Here is a 13,984-nt window from a genome sequence, read left to right on the forward strand (position 1 = left end):
GCGCGATCGATGGACGGCGCGCGGACGCGCCGTCGCGGGGTTCGCGGCGAGCGCGTGCGCGGGCGTGGACGATGGAACGGCGACCGCGGCGGGGGGTGGTGTGCATGGAGCGAGCGCCGAGCGCAGGGACGCGGAAGATGCGAGCGAGCGGACGGTGTTGCGCGAGCGCGCGCTGCGCGCGGCGCTGCGGCGGACGGATGAGTACGGGTGGACGACGGCGGCGATCGACGCCGGATTGAGGGATCTGAAGCTCTCGCCGGCGATGCGCGCGTGTGTCCGAGCGGATGGGCGAGCGGGCGGTGACGCGAGCGAGCTCGGGGGAGAGCTCGTGGGGTATTTTGAAGAGGCGCTGGACGTCGCGTTTCACGCCAAAGTCGTGGCGGAGCGCGAGCGTCTGCGAACGATGACCTCGCGCGAGCGCGTCAAGTGGATGATTCAGACGCGTCTGGAAATGATCGGGTCCAAGTTGGAATCGTGGCCCAAGGCGCTCGCCGCTTTGGCGACGCCCACGCACGCGGCGGCGACGTTTCGTCGAAGATCGGCGCTCGCCGATTTCATCGCCGACGCCTCGGGCGTGGACGACGTGGACTCCCTTCCCGAGATCGTGGACGGCGTCCGCCATCACGTCGAACGCGCGACGATCGCCCTCACCTACGCCGTCATCGAGCTTCGACTCCTCGTCGACACGAGCGAGGATAATCGAGACACCTGGGCGTTTCTCTCCCGCCTCGTCGACGACGTCGCCGCCCGCCGCGTCGACGTCCTCGAGCTCAAATCCTACCTCGACGTCTTCGCCAGAGACCTCGACGTCCCCACCGCGGTCGCACGCGTCGGCGACACCGCCGCATCATCCGTTTTCCGCGCCCTCGCCGCGCTCGCCCGTCGTCGCGCGCCGCCGTCCGCGCCAGCCTGACGCGCGCGCGTTGTCAATTGTACTTCCGCACATCCAAACACCCGAAACGTCGCACATCCAAACACCCGAAACGTCGCGTCCATCGTCGTCATCGTCGTCGTACGTCGTCGTCGTCGTCGTCGTCGCGCGCGCGCGCCCCGGGCGATGCCGCGCGACGCCGCATGTGGGTTCGACCTCCCATCCGCGTGCGCGTGGTACGCCCTCGCGGGCGCCGTCCACGAGCTCGCCCACGTCCTCGCCGCGCTCATCGCTCGACTCATCTCGCGCGTCGACGGCGCGACGCCACGTCTCGCGCTCGCGACGACGTGTCTCCGCGCCGTCGTCGCGCGATCGGTGGACGTCGAATCAATCGTCGGCACGCGCGCGTCGTCGACGACGCTCGCGGTGGTGCGTCTGAGTGGCTTCGCGGCGTCCGCGGCGGCGGCGGCGGCGGCGACGGCGACGCGGCGCGGGACGGCGAAGACGGATGGACGGCGACGACGGGCGAGAACGATCGCGCTGTGGGCGTGCGTGGTCGATAGCGCGTGGACGGATGTTTTGGGGTTCGGACGGTCGGGGGTGGGACGGGTGACGACGATGCTGTGCGGGAATTTCGGAATCGTGCTCGTGAACGCGGCGTGGGCGAAGACGGCTGGGGGGGCGCGGGCGTTTGATGTTTTGGAGAAGATGGTGTACGTGACGATGATGCGGGGGGCGCAGAGCGGTGGGGTGGTGACGTTTAATGAGATGAAATCGTCATCGGGAGACGGCGGCGCGGTGGCGCTCAGAGGGGCGCGCTCGCGCGTGGTGAACATGAAGCGGACGGATCTGAGCAAACTCATTCGCGCCAAGGCGGAACGCGAATCTGGGGGGGCGAAAATGGCCGCGCAGAACGTGACGCGGTTCTTTTCTGGGCACACTCGGTTCGCGACGACGTCCAAGGCGACGTTCGACGGCACGCACCCGCACCAGTGGTCGCCGCCGCAGACGTGTCGGGCGTACGGGCAAGGACAGCGCGCGCCGGGGGCGACGCCGGCGAACGTAGAAAACTTTGTCACGCACAACGGCGATTTCGACTTTTACCAAGTCAACGGTCGATGGAACGAACTCGGAGACATTCAGGCGTGGTGCGCGATCGCCACCGGTTTCGAGGCGCCGAGTGCGGTGGATTCGGCGGCGATTTGCGGCGTGGTCGATTTGCTCCGAGCGCAGGGGTGCTTCGCGCTCGCGGTGAGATACGCCGTCTGCCTCGGATTAAAGACGAGCGAGTGCGATGCCAACGCGACGCTCCCTTCGTTACCTCAATACGAGGAGATTGGGTTGTTTTTCGAGCGCGTTCTCGACAAGATGCTAGCTAGTGGGAAATCCACCGTTCGCGAACTCGGCTTCCAAACGAATACGCGCGAGCTCATGACGGATGAGATCACTGCGATCCTAGAGAATGAAGGACGGACAGCGATGTCGATCTTGAAGCGTACAATCGATGACGAAATGGGGGCGAGCTTGCGGCAGTTCGTGCGCGTCACCATTGACGCATTCTTCGATAACGACAGCCTCTTCGTGACGGCGACGTTTTTGGCAAATGCAAAGGGTTCGTTCGGTTTGTGCATCACCAACTCGATGGACGCCCACCGCCAGCTGTGCGTCGCGGCACGAGGCCAGACCATGAGCATAGCGTTCTATCCTAAAAAAGGCTTGATCTGTTACGGCTCTGAGCAGGCCGCTGTGAAGGCTGGATTATCCATTCCCACTCCCGGCGGCGACGTCCTGGCGAGCGTGCGCGGAGGAGAATACGGCGATGATAACGCCGCTGTGCGCTTGGACCTGGATGATTTGAATGGTGAGATCTGTCTGTTGGATTGGGGAAACGACAGAACACCCGCGGTCTCTCTACCATACTCGCACTTGGAGCAATATCCGCTCATGGGAGGAACGGTCACCGCCGTCCTCGCCACGGAGAGCACGAGTTTGCCTTCGACTGGTTTTAGCAAGGGTCGAGTTGAGAGACACTCGAGCGTGAGCGTGGATAAAAGGTTGTTCCATCGCATGACTCGGCTCGAAGGGAACGAACTCATCAAACCTCTGCTCCCGGACAGCGAAGACCTCGTGTTGGACGACATTAGGGACATTCCACGCGTGTTGCGCAATATTCAGGCCGACTGGCGAAACCGCCCGCAAGGGTCAGTGAGCCTGAATCGTCTCACTGCGTGGAACTTAGCGCGGTGTTTGAAGAAACGACTGCAGCGACGCATCGATGGGACCGTTAAGGAGCCTCTGTCGTACGATATCGTCGTCACGGGTTGCGAAGTTTCCTTGTGGTTGGCGGAGCAGTTCGCGGCCGACTTGACGAACGCCTTCCCCGCGTTGACCATCAAGGCGGTGAGCTCAAACAAAATTCTCGGTCTGTTCGGTCAAGACCTGCCAGTTCCGACCATTGGGTTCCCAGATTCGAAAAAGAACGACGACTTTACCGACTCGATCGTAATCGTCGTCAGTCACTCTGGCGGGACCTTTGCACCACTCGCGTCGTCGAATCTCATCATCAGCTCTACGAAGTCCATTTTCGTCGTCGCAAGCGAGTGGGACACGCAAATTGGCAAACAGCTTCGAGCGATCAAGTCGGAAGAACTCTTCGCGAGCCGAATTTTCAGCACGGATGTGGGTGTGAGACCAGCGGAGCCGTGCTCTGTTTCCGTTGCGGCGACACAACAATTGCTGACGCAGATTTTCATGCACATGTCGCTCGTTATTCTCGATAACGCCGATTTTCGAAAGTACACGCGGGCGGTGATCACGAAACACGATTTGTCCGAACTCGAGAAGTGCAATCAACTGAACATCGCCGCTCTCGAGGAGATTGTGGGTACGACTGCCGAGGGCGAACGCATTTCGTCTGACACAGAAAGTGCTCTTCGTAGCCAGGGCGACGTGTGGTCTGAGCACGTCTTGGAGGGTGTAAAGGGATGGATAATGTCGTTCATGTACATCGTAGGTACCGTCACGGCAGGATATCCGCTCATCACCGGCATCGCCACGGGATGTGGACTCGTCGCGACGTGGGCCTTCTACGTCACGCGATTTTTCGATTCGCTGATTTACGTCTTCCTCCCTCAGATCTGCATAACTCTACAACGGTTGGTACAAGGACGGGATTTGAGGCATCGAATGGTCGGGCGAACTGTCGTCATCGGGGACATCCCTTGGGTCGCCCAATCGGCTGAGGCGTTCTTGTCAAAGATTTTTGCGTGCTCGTATTCCGCCGCGGGTCTCGCCGTGATGAGCGGGAACCCGAACGACCACCTCGTGCATCGGCACACGCATCGCGTCGTTCGAGGAAGTCTGCTCCTCGTCGGACGTCCAGATGGGAGACTATCTGCGCTCACGTCTGCCGAGGCGACGTGTTCGCTCTCCCTCAGTCAAGCGAGCAGCATACAGAGCTTTGGCGGCACGTGCGAGTCCATTACAATCGGACACTCGCCGTTCAGGCTCCCGCTCTCGAAGAACGCCATTTATCTCAAGCGACATCGCCCGCTGTATCTGTGCGAAAAGCTCGTACTTGAGCGCGAAGGGGAGAAGGGTTTGGATGGTAAATCGCCAGGGGCGTTACTCGGAACGTACAATCGCTATCACGAAGACTCGGTGGAGCTTTCGGTGCACACACTGTCGCATCGAAACGCCGTGGCTCTCCTCACCTCGGACCGCATCAACGCGGACATGAAAAGAGATCGAGCTCGCTCGATTTTCGACGAGATCGACGTGAACAAAGACGGTGCGCTCTGTCTCACGGAGTTCACCACCGCGTACAAGAAGATCGACCAGACGCTCTCAAATGCACAAATCGCCAAGCTCTTCCGCGACGCAGATGTAGACGGAAGCGGCGAACTCGATTTTGAAGAATTCTTGGCTGTCTTGGAACTTCCCGAGATGGAGATGCTGAACATTCTTGAGGCGGATCCTCGAAACGAAGAGGGCCTACTCATGGTCGAACCCTCGTCAGAGGCATATTTTGGCCAATCGATTCGACGACGCGCTCCCAAGCGCGTGCACACGAACACGTTGATGGAATCCCAAGAGCTCAGCATGAAGCTCTACGAGTCTCGCATCGCCTCTCTTCAGCGCTTCGTGAGCATGACGGTGATGTTCCACCAGATGGGCGATCGCGTCCAACAGTTCTGGCCCGCGGTCTCCCTGGGATACCTTGGGTACAGAATGGACCGCACGCACTCCATCATGCGCATCGCCACGACGGCTTCACCCGTGAGCGGCGCCGAGGTGCGCGACCGTAGAAACTTCATCGCCCTCACCACCGCCTTCAACAACGCCGTGGTCGCGATTCAGCGCGCCGTGCGAGAGTTTAGTACCGGTGTTCACCTTGAGCGCAAGCGTGCGCTCCGCCGACAAGGATCACTCGGCTCGCATCCCTCGAAGGAGTACGTGGATTCGTCTCCGTGACGCGGACGAATGCAAAACAAAACTCATCCATAACGACACTTCGCACTTCACGTCGCGTTGACGACTCGAGCGAGCGACATCACGTCAAACGCGACAATTCCATCGTATCGCGCGCGTGTTTACGTCCGCGCGCGATGCGTCGTCGCGCCGCTTTCACGTTTTTACACCACGCGCGTCTCTCGCGCTGCAGGTTCACGAGCGATGCCTCTCGCGTTTCTCTCGCCCCGCTGCGCGTTCACGCGGACGACGCGCGCGAGAGAGACAAGGCGTACGTCGACCGTCGACGCGTGCGCGCGGTCGGTGGTTTCGGCGGGAGTGGGTGCGTGTCGTTCGCCCGGGACGGTGGCTCGCGGAGAAGACGCGGCGCGGACGGCGGCGACGGCGGACGCGGCGGCGACGCGGTGATCACGGCGTGTGGACGGACGAAGGGGCTGGGTGAGATTAAAAATTTGTTAATGGGAGGACGGGGGAAGCCAGGCGGGAGTCAAGGGATGATTGGGTCGAGAGGCGAGGACGCAATCGCGACGGTGCCGCTCGGGACGGTGGTGTGGCGAGAGCGCTTTGAGGATGACGGCGAACATCCGGACGTCGTGGACACGTCGAATTGGGGAACATCTACGCCAGTTGCGATGAATGACGACGATGGTGATGGAGATGGAGGAGCGTCGACGAGCACGCGACGCGAGGGTGGATGGACGCGACCGAGAGGTCTCGGTCGAGGCGCGTGGGAAATCGTCGCCGACTTGACGGCTGAGGGACAGACGTGCGTGCTCGCCGCAGGTGGACGCGGTGGCAAGGGAAATAGACGCATGCCCGTGGGAAAAGAAGCGGGCACGCGCGAGCCGGGTGAACCCGGGGAGGAGGGATCGTACGTGCTTGAGCTGAAATCCGTCGCCGACGTTGGTTTGATTGGTCTGCCGAACGCTGGGAAGAGCACGCTTCTTCGGGCGCTGTCAAACGCAACCCCAAGAGTGGGCTCGTACGCGTTCACGACGATGCAGCCGCAGCTCGGGGCGATCGAACGATCGAATGGGACATCCATAACCGTCGCCGATATCCCGGGCCTGATCAAGGGCGCGCACGAAAACCGAGGACTGGGTCATAATTTCTTGCGACACATTGAGCGGTGCGAGGCGTTTGCGTACATCGTCGACGTCTCGTGCGGCGACAGCGTGAAACCGTGGGATGCGCTCGATGTGCTCAGGAAAGAACTCGAGGAGTACTTGCCCGGGTTATCGTCGCGGCCGGCGTTCGTGGTGGCGACGAAAACGGATTTGCCGAACACGTCGAGAGCTTTGAAGACGCTTCGAGAGCGCGCGAAACCGTTGCGCGTTTACGCGGTTTCGGCGCTCACGCGCGACGGCACAGATGCCGTTCGCGCCGCGATAGACGAATTCGGCGGCGATAAAGACGGGTGGGCGTAGATGTGTACATGTATCATTCGCGTTGTACCGGTACCCCAGTATCGGTGATATTGTATTGGTGTAATCGTATTAGAATCAATCCTAGCGGACGAACGTTCGGCCGTCTAAACATCTGTCGATGATGTGGTGAACTTACGCGCTCTTTCGCCCTCTTCGCGAAGACGTCTTCTTCGCCCGAGCCGGAGCCTTTTCCGAGCCACCGCGTTTCGCCAGCGCGAGGTTAATCCTGCGCTGCCAAGCGATCAAGTACACCGTCGTGCTCGAGATGGCGATGAACCACGCGAGCAATATGTGTCTGGGCCATGGGTTCGTGAACTTCCCTCGACCGTGTTTCACGATGACGAGCATCTCCACCACGAGTACCGCCATGGCTAACCACGCGTTCGGTCCGAGCTTCGCCTTGGACGCGTCCGGTTCCTCTATGAAGACGTAGTACTCTCTTATGGCGATGTTTGACATACCGAACCATATGTATAGACGGAATAACGACACGCTGTGCGTCGTGGGGATCTGCAGGACGTACTTGAGGAAGAAGAGATTCAAGTCAAACGCCAAGCCGCAAAACACCAAGAACGCGCTCTTCAAAAACCTCGCCGGGGAGTCCGTCGGGCGCCACGTGTACTTTTCGACGCTGTCCGGAGTGATCACCGCGACGACGGACTTGAGCGCATCGACCAAGGGCGAAGACGGGGGATCGCCGCGACGACTTCTCCGCGCGTCGTCGTCTTCGTCGTCGTCCTCAATAGCGGAACTGCCTTTGCGCGACTGTTTCCCGCTCCAATCGTACATGCGTCCTCGGAGAAACCGCACCGTCCACATCCCGAGAGCGATCCCGAGGGCGTTACAGACCAAGACATCCCACACCCACATGTCCCACCAACACTCGTTGAAATTCGGTTGCCAGTGCTCGAACGTAATCTCGCACAGCTCGAACGCGACCGAGTACGCCCACACCAATCCCCAGTCCCTGATCGCGATCGCCTTGCCCATCCACCCCATGAAGTGCGCGAGCGTGAACTCGTCAAAAATAGTCTCCTTGACGATCCCAAACGCCCCGCTTCGATGTCCCGGGACGTAAATCCGACAATCTTCACCGTAACTCCTCGACTCGAGCGGCGTTCCCAAATCGTCCCAAAAAAACTTCAACGTCTCCTGCGCCCCTCTCGGGGTCTGATGCAACAGAAACACCAGCGCGAGCAAATACACGATGAACAACGCGTGGACGACGCGCCACACCGACGCGTGCGGTCGCGTCATGTGCGTATCCGGTCCTTGCATCGCGCCGTACGCCGCGTACGCCCAAACCCCCCCCACGATCCCTCGTCGCGTCGCCGCCCGCGAAGACGCCACCGTCTCCACCATCCCGTCACCACTGATCACGTTCGCCGTCACCGCGAGCGCGATCGCGAGGACGATGAGTCCCGTGATCGTGTGCGGGTTGTCCGCCGCGCGCGCCATCGCCCGGGTCACGCGCGCGCGCGCGCGTTCGTCCGCCGACGCCGTCGTCGAAGCCGTCGTCCCGTCGCGTCGCGTTCGCGTCGCTCTCTCTCGCGCGCGCGTTCGCGCGAGAGACCCCGCGGTCATCGCGCGATGGCGCGTCGCGCGATGGCGCGATGGGGCGCGACACGCGGGCTTCCCATAGTGTACACCACATATCCCCATCACGGCACCCACCGCCGTCTCCGGCGCGCGTGACGGACGTATGTGACGTATATAGTATTACGAGGTAATAGTGTACACGTAACGACCGTGTATGATATTCGAATATACTCTATGTACACCGCACGCGCGTGACGGGCGTATATGCCGTATATAGTAGTACGAGGTAATAGTGTACACGTAACGACCGTGTATGCTATTCGAATACACTCCATGTACACCGCACGCGCGTGACGGGCGTATGTGACGTATATAGTAGTACGAGGTAATAGTGTACACGTAACGACCGTGTATGATATTCGAATATACTCTATGTACACCGCACGCGCGTGACGGGCGTATGTGACGTATATAGTATTCGGAGGTAATAGTGTACACGTAACGACCGTGTATTCTATTCTAATATACCCCATGTACACCGCACGCGCGTGACATCATCGCCATCATCATCGTCGACATCATTCCTCGACGACGCCGACGCCGCGCCGTGGCGCCCGCGCGCGACGCGCGACCGCGGCGCGCGATGTCGACGCCGCCGCGCGACGCCCGCGCGCGCCCTCGCGGTGGCGTCGGCGCGCTCGGCGTCGCCCTCGCGGCGGTCGCCCTGGGAGACGACGCGCGTGAGCGCGGAAACCGCGGCGTTCGCGCGCGGGTGCGCGTTCGGGGCGTTCGTCGCGGTCGCCCTCGAGGCGGTCGCGGTGGGCGTCGCCCTGCGCGCGCGCGCGAAGACGCGGGACGCGGGGCGGGAGGCGCGGGACGCGGCGACGGAGGAATTCGGGGACCGCGACGCGGCGACGGCGGAGACGAACGCGCGCGGGGGGGGGACGGGACGGGGGACCGCGCACGCGGGATGGTTGATCGTGAGCGCGCCGAGCGCGCGGGGGGTGGCGCACGCGCGGGCGAACGGGGAGAAACGGTTCGCGCGGTTGACGACGGATGGATTGGTGTCGCTGTCGACGGAGCGCGGCGGAGAGACGACGGACGTCCTGGACGCGAGCGCGTGCGAGGTGGCGCTGGTGAAATTTCCTGGGTTGGATAAGCCGACGGAGATTCGTTGGCACGCGTCCACGCCCGTGGTGTTGCGTCGAACGGGGCGGGCGGGCGGGGGGGGGGGCGACGGATTCGTCCATCGCGAGTCCTCCGTCGTGTGGTTGTTCGCGCTCTCGTCGCCGGCGAAGGAGGCGTGGTTCGTCGCGCTGCGGTCGTGCATCGCGCGGATTCGAGCCGAAAGCGGCGGTGCGCGCGAAGAGCACGCGCGAGCGCTCGATCGCATGCGCGTCGACGCGGATGACTTTGAAAAGTTCACGCTCGCGACGAAAATGTACAGGGAGGAGTCCATGCGCCGAGACGCCGAGGCGAAGGGAACGCACGGGTTCGGCGCCGGCGTCGCGGGTGCGACGATCAACGCGCTCGGCTCGAGGCTGTTCTTCGACATGTTTCGCGACGAACGATGGCAAAGCGAGCAAAAGCAAAAGCTCATAGACAAGCTGAACAACGCCCCGGGGACGCCGAAGTTCATCGGTGCTTTCGAGATCACGCACATCGATTTCGGCTCCACCGTGCCGCACGTCATCAGCGCGCGCGTGCCGAACTTTTCGTCGTCGAGTGCGCCTTGGGACGGCGCGGACATGCCCGGTCGCGGCGCCTCGCACGCCCTCGAGCTCGACATCGAGTACGTCGGTCGAGCGACGATGACGGTGCAAACTCGAGTCGATTTATCGAAGTATGCGCAAGACATGGAGAGCGAGGCGAATAAATCGGAGGACATCGCCGACGACTTCGGGCGAGGCTTCTCGAGCCTGAAGAAGGCGGCCGCGCGAGAGGGGGCGAAACTCGTCGCCTCGCTCTCTGACACCCTTCGCGCGACGCCGCTTCGATTCACGCTGACGCTCAAGAAATGCCAAGGAGTTCTGCGTTTGTGGATTCCTCCGCCGCCGGGCGATCGCTTGTGGTGGGGTCTGATGCGAGAGCCTGACGTCGACTTGGAAATCATTCCCGAACTCGGCGAAACGAGCATCTCGCACGAGGGCGTGCTCACGCGCGTCTCGCAGTTCTTACGAAATCAGTTCGTCGGCGAGATGCATAACCAGCTCTTAATCCCGCACTGCGTCGCTGAGCCTTGGAAAGAGCTTCGTCCGTTCGTGGACCTCATCGAGCTCTCCGTCGAGGAAGCGCTCGTCGCGCCGACGACGACCAAGGCCGCCGCCGCCGCCGAGGACGCCGCCGCCGCCGCCGAGGACGACGATGACGACGACGACGACGAGCGCTTGAAAGAATCGATGGAGAAAGAAATGATCGACGCAGAGGAACTGGAGAAAAGCGAGCCGACGACACCGCAGGCTCCGGATGTCTTCGCCGAGTCCCCGTCGGCGACGCGTCCATCCTTGGACGCGCTCGCGACGTCGCCGCCGGCTGAGCAATTCATGCGAAGTCCGCCCCCGTCTCCGTCGGGGAGTGAGCTCGAGCGAACGCTCTCGTCTTCGCTTCCCACGTCGCCGATCGAGCGAACCATCGTCGGTTCCGGCGCCGGGTTCGCCCTTCCCCCTCGCACCGAACCCAGGCCCGCGCGTCCGTCGGCCGCCCGCGGACCCTCCTTCTTCGCCCAGGCCGCCGCGCGCGCCAAGGAACAGATTGAGAAAGATTTCAAGGATTTTTCCGACGCGGTCAAGGACGCGGGCGTCGTCGGCGGCATCGCCCACGTCTCCAAGAACATCGAGCGTCTCGCGACGACCAAGCCCGAGGCCTAAGCCTAGGCGTTTTTGAATTCGCCAATCAATCACCCGTGTATTTTCACTTCATCGCATGTACAGACAGCTCGCGGCGTTCGACACCGCGCGACGCCGCGTCCGCTTCGCGCGCGCTCGAATCGGCGCCACACCCACCGCGCGCCCGCACCCGCGCGACGCCCGCGCGCGCGCGAGGCGACGCGCGCGACCGACGGCGCGCGAGGCGACGACGGGGCGCATCGAGGAGGATTTCGAAATTTTCGAAATCGACCACCCATCGCGCCCGCGACGGTCGTCCGTGCGCGTGCTGTGCGCCGAATTCGCGGTTTAAAGGGTTCGCGATCGCGCTCTCGAACGCCATGGCGGTGGCGCGACGTCGTCGGGAGACGCTGGACGCGGAGACGTTGGATGATTTGCTCGGGAAGAGCGCCGAGGCGAAGCGCGCCGAGTGGGCGGCGGCGGACGACGACGCGTTACTGGCGGTGATCGAGACGTATCGGAACGCGGTGCGGACGTTGAAGGGTGAGATTGAGAAGTGTGGAGGGGTGGTGCGAGGCGTGGACGCGGTGGAGCTGCGCGAACGAGCGTCGTCCGGAAGCGACGAGGACGAGGACGAGGACGAGGCGGAGGGACCGAACATCGACGACATCGATCCGAGAGAGTGGATGGTGCCGCCGCAGTGCATTCCGGTGCACGCGAACGTGACGACGTACGATTGGAGGCCGATGTACGAACACGAACAGTTTGACGTGATCATGATGGATCCGCCTTGGCAGTTGGCGACGGCGAATCCGACGCGAGGGGTGAGCCTGGGGTACTCGCAGCTCACCGACCAAGACATTGCGAACCTGCCGCTGCCGCAGTTGCAAAAGAACGGCCTGCTCTTCGTGTGGGTGATTAACGCCAAATATCAGTGGTGCTTGAACCAGTTCAAGAAATGGGGATACGAGTTCGTGGACGAGATCGTTTGGGTCAAGGTGACGAACTCGCGACGACTTGCAAAGTCGCACGGCTTTTACCTTCAGCACGCAAAGGAGGTGTGCCTCGTCGCGCGAAGAGGCGACACCCCGCCCGGATTGAAGGATAAAGCGATCGGTAGCGACATCATCTTTGCGCCGAGACGTGGACAATCCCAAAAGCCGACGGAGATTTACGAGCTCATCGAGGAGCTCGTCCCGAACGGGAGGTACCTGGAGATCTTCGCCCGCAAGAACAACCTGCGCGATTTCTGGGTCTCTGTGGGTAACGAAGTCACCGGCACCGGTCTGCCCCCGGATGACGTCAAGGCATTCGAAGAACGCGGGGCCATCCCGAGCGCAAAGTACGGCGCCGGTAACCGATGAGAGCGGCGTCGTTCGACGACCGCGTAGGTACCAATCAATTACATGGTGTAAAATAAATCACCAAATATCGCTAATTAAAATCGTGTGACGTCCCACAAAACCCCCCGAGTCGTCGTCGCGAGCACGGTGATGACCAGGGGCACGACGACGGCCACCGCTATGCCCACCGTCTGCGAAGGCGCGAATCGTTTCGTCAGTCACTCGCCGCGATACAAAAATACTCATGATCCGCGCTCGACGCACCAACTCGTTCCAGAACGACCCCGTATACTCATCCCCCTCCCACTTATCGCTGTAGAGATCCGGTCGGTCCTTGATCTTCTTCCCCTCTCGATCCGTCCTGCGCGTCGGCGTCTCGTTCTTCACCCTCGCCCGCTCCGCTCGCATCGCCTCCTCCTCTCGCTCCTCTTCGCTCATCGCCGCCGCCACCATCTCTTGCGTCACGCTTATTTCCTTCTCCAATATGAATGTCAGCTCCTCTAATCGCGTCGATCGAACCGCGTCCTTCACGAACGCTAACCGCTGCCCGTCCCCGAGGAACATCATCGCCTCCTTATCCACCGGGTTCGTCAGCGCCCTCAAGCGCTGCCCAGGGACGATCCCGCACCGCTCCGCGGATGAATCTCTCGCCACGCCGCTGACGAATATCGCGCGCTCGTTATCGGCGACGACGATGGCGTCGAAGCGTAAACACTTGCGAGCCTCTTCGGTTGTCATTTGTATCGTGTACTCGGTGGAGGTGTCTGAATTTTCGATAATCGTCGCTCTGAGCGGGTTCGGCGGGGCGCGGCGGCGCTCGCGAACGGGCGCTCGCGCGTGGACGCAACGCCGAGTGGGCTGGATCGCGGCGACCTTCATCGGACGTCGGTGAGTGAGGGCTCCGTGAAGCTATTCGCGGTTTCATATTTTACAATGCGGAACCGGCCGCGTCGAGGCTACGGAGCGGCGGTGAAGGTGGCTCGGAGATCGTCCACGACGGTGTCAGCGAAAACGCACCAGTCACTCCAACAGTGGAGGACGTCGGTGACGTTCTTGGTGAAGGCATCGCGCGTGGATTTAGACACGCGGGCATCCGAGGCGAGCCGCTCGAGCGAGGCGAACACTCGAGGGAGAATTCGCGAGAACTCGGTGCGGTAGGCCTGGACGCCTCGGACGGGCGCCGATGCGTTGTGTAGGATATCGGAGACGACGTACAGACGCGCGATGACGGTCCCGAGCGAGGCGTCTGGTTCGATGAGGGAGGACGCGATGACGTCCACGACGTCCCCAGCGCACTCGGCTCGCTCCACCGCAAACTCCATCGCGTCGCGTACGTCATCTCGAGATGTGGTGACGTGGCGCAAGATCTCTTCGAGACTTTTGCGATCTTCCGGCGAGAGCTTGGTCCCAGAGCGCTTCATCGCACTCTCGGATGTTGATGGTGGTATCCAACGCGCTCCGCCTCGAAACATGATGAACGGGTCGATGCGCCACGACGTCCATCCGTCA

At 62.0% G+C, this 13,984-nt stretch overlaps 8 protein-coding genes across 8 annotated transcripts; 5 read left to right on the forward strand and 3 right to left on the reverse strand.

Annotated features, from left to right (window-relative positions):
• OT_ostta11g01130 (COQ9) lies at nt 1–913 on the forward strand (the record flags this gene model as incomplete). Its single annotated transcript, XM_022982975.1, has 1 exon — nt 1–913. A coding segment is annotated over one exon (913 nt), but the record flags the coding sequence as incomplete, so codon positions are not given.
• Nucleotides 914–1,057: 144 nt separating this feature from the next.
• Nucleotides 1,058–5,344, forward strand: OT_ostta11g01140 (Glutamine amidotransferase type 2 domain; the record flags this gene model as incomplete). The annotated part of the gene is made up of 1 exon (XM_022982976.1): nt 1,058–5,344. The coding sequence occupies one exon, from the start codon at nt 1,058–1,060 to the stop codon at nt 5,342–5,344; it is 4,287 nt and encodes a 1,428-aa protein (XP_022839916.1).
• Nucleotides 5,345–5,478: 134 nt separating this feature from the next.
• Nucleotides 5,479–6,768, forward strand: OT_ostta11g01150 (GTP-binding protein Obg/CgtA; the record flags this gene model as incomplete). Its single annotated transcript, XM_022982977.1, has 1 exon — nt 5,479–6,768. One exon carries the CDS (start codon nt 5,479–5,481, stop codon nt 6,766–6,768), a length of 1,290 nt encoding a protein of 429 aa, XP_022839917.1.
• A 132-nt stretch (nt 6,769–6,900) lies between these two features.
• OT_ostta11g01160 (Phosphatidyl serine synthase) lies at nt 6,901–8,226 on the reverse strand (the record flags this gene model as incomplete). Its single annotated transcript, XM_003081881.2, has 1 exon — nt 6,901–8,226. The coding sequence occupies one exon, from the start codon at nt 8,224–8,226 to the stop codon at nt 6,901–6,903; it is 1,326 nt and encodes a 441-aa protein (XP_003081929.2).
• Nucleotides 8,227–8,950: 724 nt separating this feature from the next.
• Nucleotides 8,951–11,174, forward strand: OT_ostta11g01170 (Domain of unknown function DUF2404; the record flags this gene model as incomplete). Its single annotated transcript, XM_022982978.1, has 2 exons — nt 8,951–9,001; nt 9,039–11,174. The coding sequence occupies 2 exons, from the start codon at nt 8,951–8,953 to the stop codon at nt 11,172–11,174; spliced, it is 2,187 nt and encodes a 728-aa protein (XP_022839918.1).
• Nucleotides 11,175–11,512: 338 nt separating this feature from the next.
• Nucleotides 11,513–12,496, forward strand: OT_ostta11g01180 (MT-A70-like; the record flags this gene model as incomplete). The annotated part of the gene is made up of 1 exon (XM_003081883.2): nt 11,513–12,496. One exon carries the CDS (start codon nt 11,513–11,515, stop codon nt 12,494–12,496), a length of 984 nt encoding a protein of 327 aa, XP_003081931.2.
• A 74-nt stretch (nt 12,497–12,570) lies between these two features.
• On the reverse strand, nt 12,571–13,354 carry OT_ostta11g01190 (unnamed product; the record flags this gene model as incomplete). Its single annotated transcript, XM_003081884.1, has 2 exons — nt 12,571–12,666; nt 12,740–13,354. 2 exons carry the CDS (start codon nt 13,352–13,354, stop codon nt 12,571–12,573), a joined length of 711 nt encoding a protein of 236 aa, XP_003081932.1.
• Nucleotides 13,355–13,431: 77 nt separating this feature from the next.
• Nucleotides 13,432–13,896, reverse strand: OT_ostta11g01200 (ENTH/VHS; the record flags this gene model as incomplete). The annotated part of the gene is made up of 1 exon (XM_022982979.1): nt 13,432–13,896. One exon carries the CDS (start codon nt 13,894–13,896, stop codon nt 13,432–13,434), a length of 465 nt encoding a protein of 154 aa, XP_022839919.1.
• Nucleotides 13,897–13,984: the final 88 nt, after the last annotated feature.

The sequence above is a fragment of the Ostreococcus tauri genome (assembly GCF_000214015.3).
Source record: "Ostreococcus tauri WGS project CAID00000000 data, contig chromosome 11, whole genome shotgun sequence".
NCBI lineage: Eukaryota > Viridiplantae > Chlorophyta > Mamiellophyceae > Mamiellales > Bathycoccaceae > Ostreococcus > Ostreococcus tauri.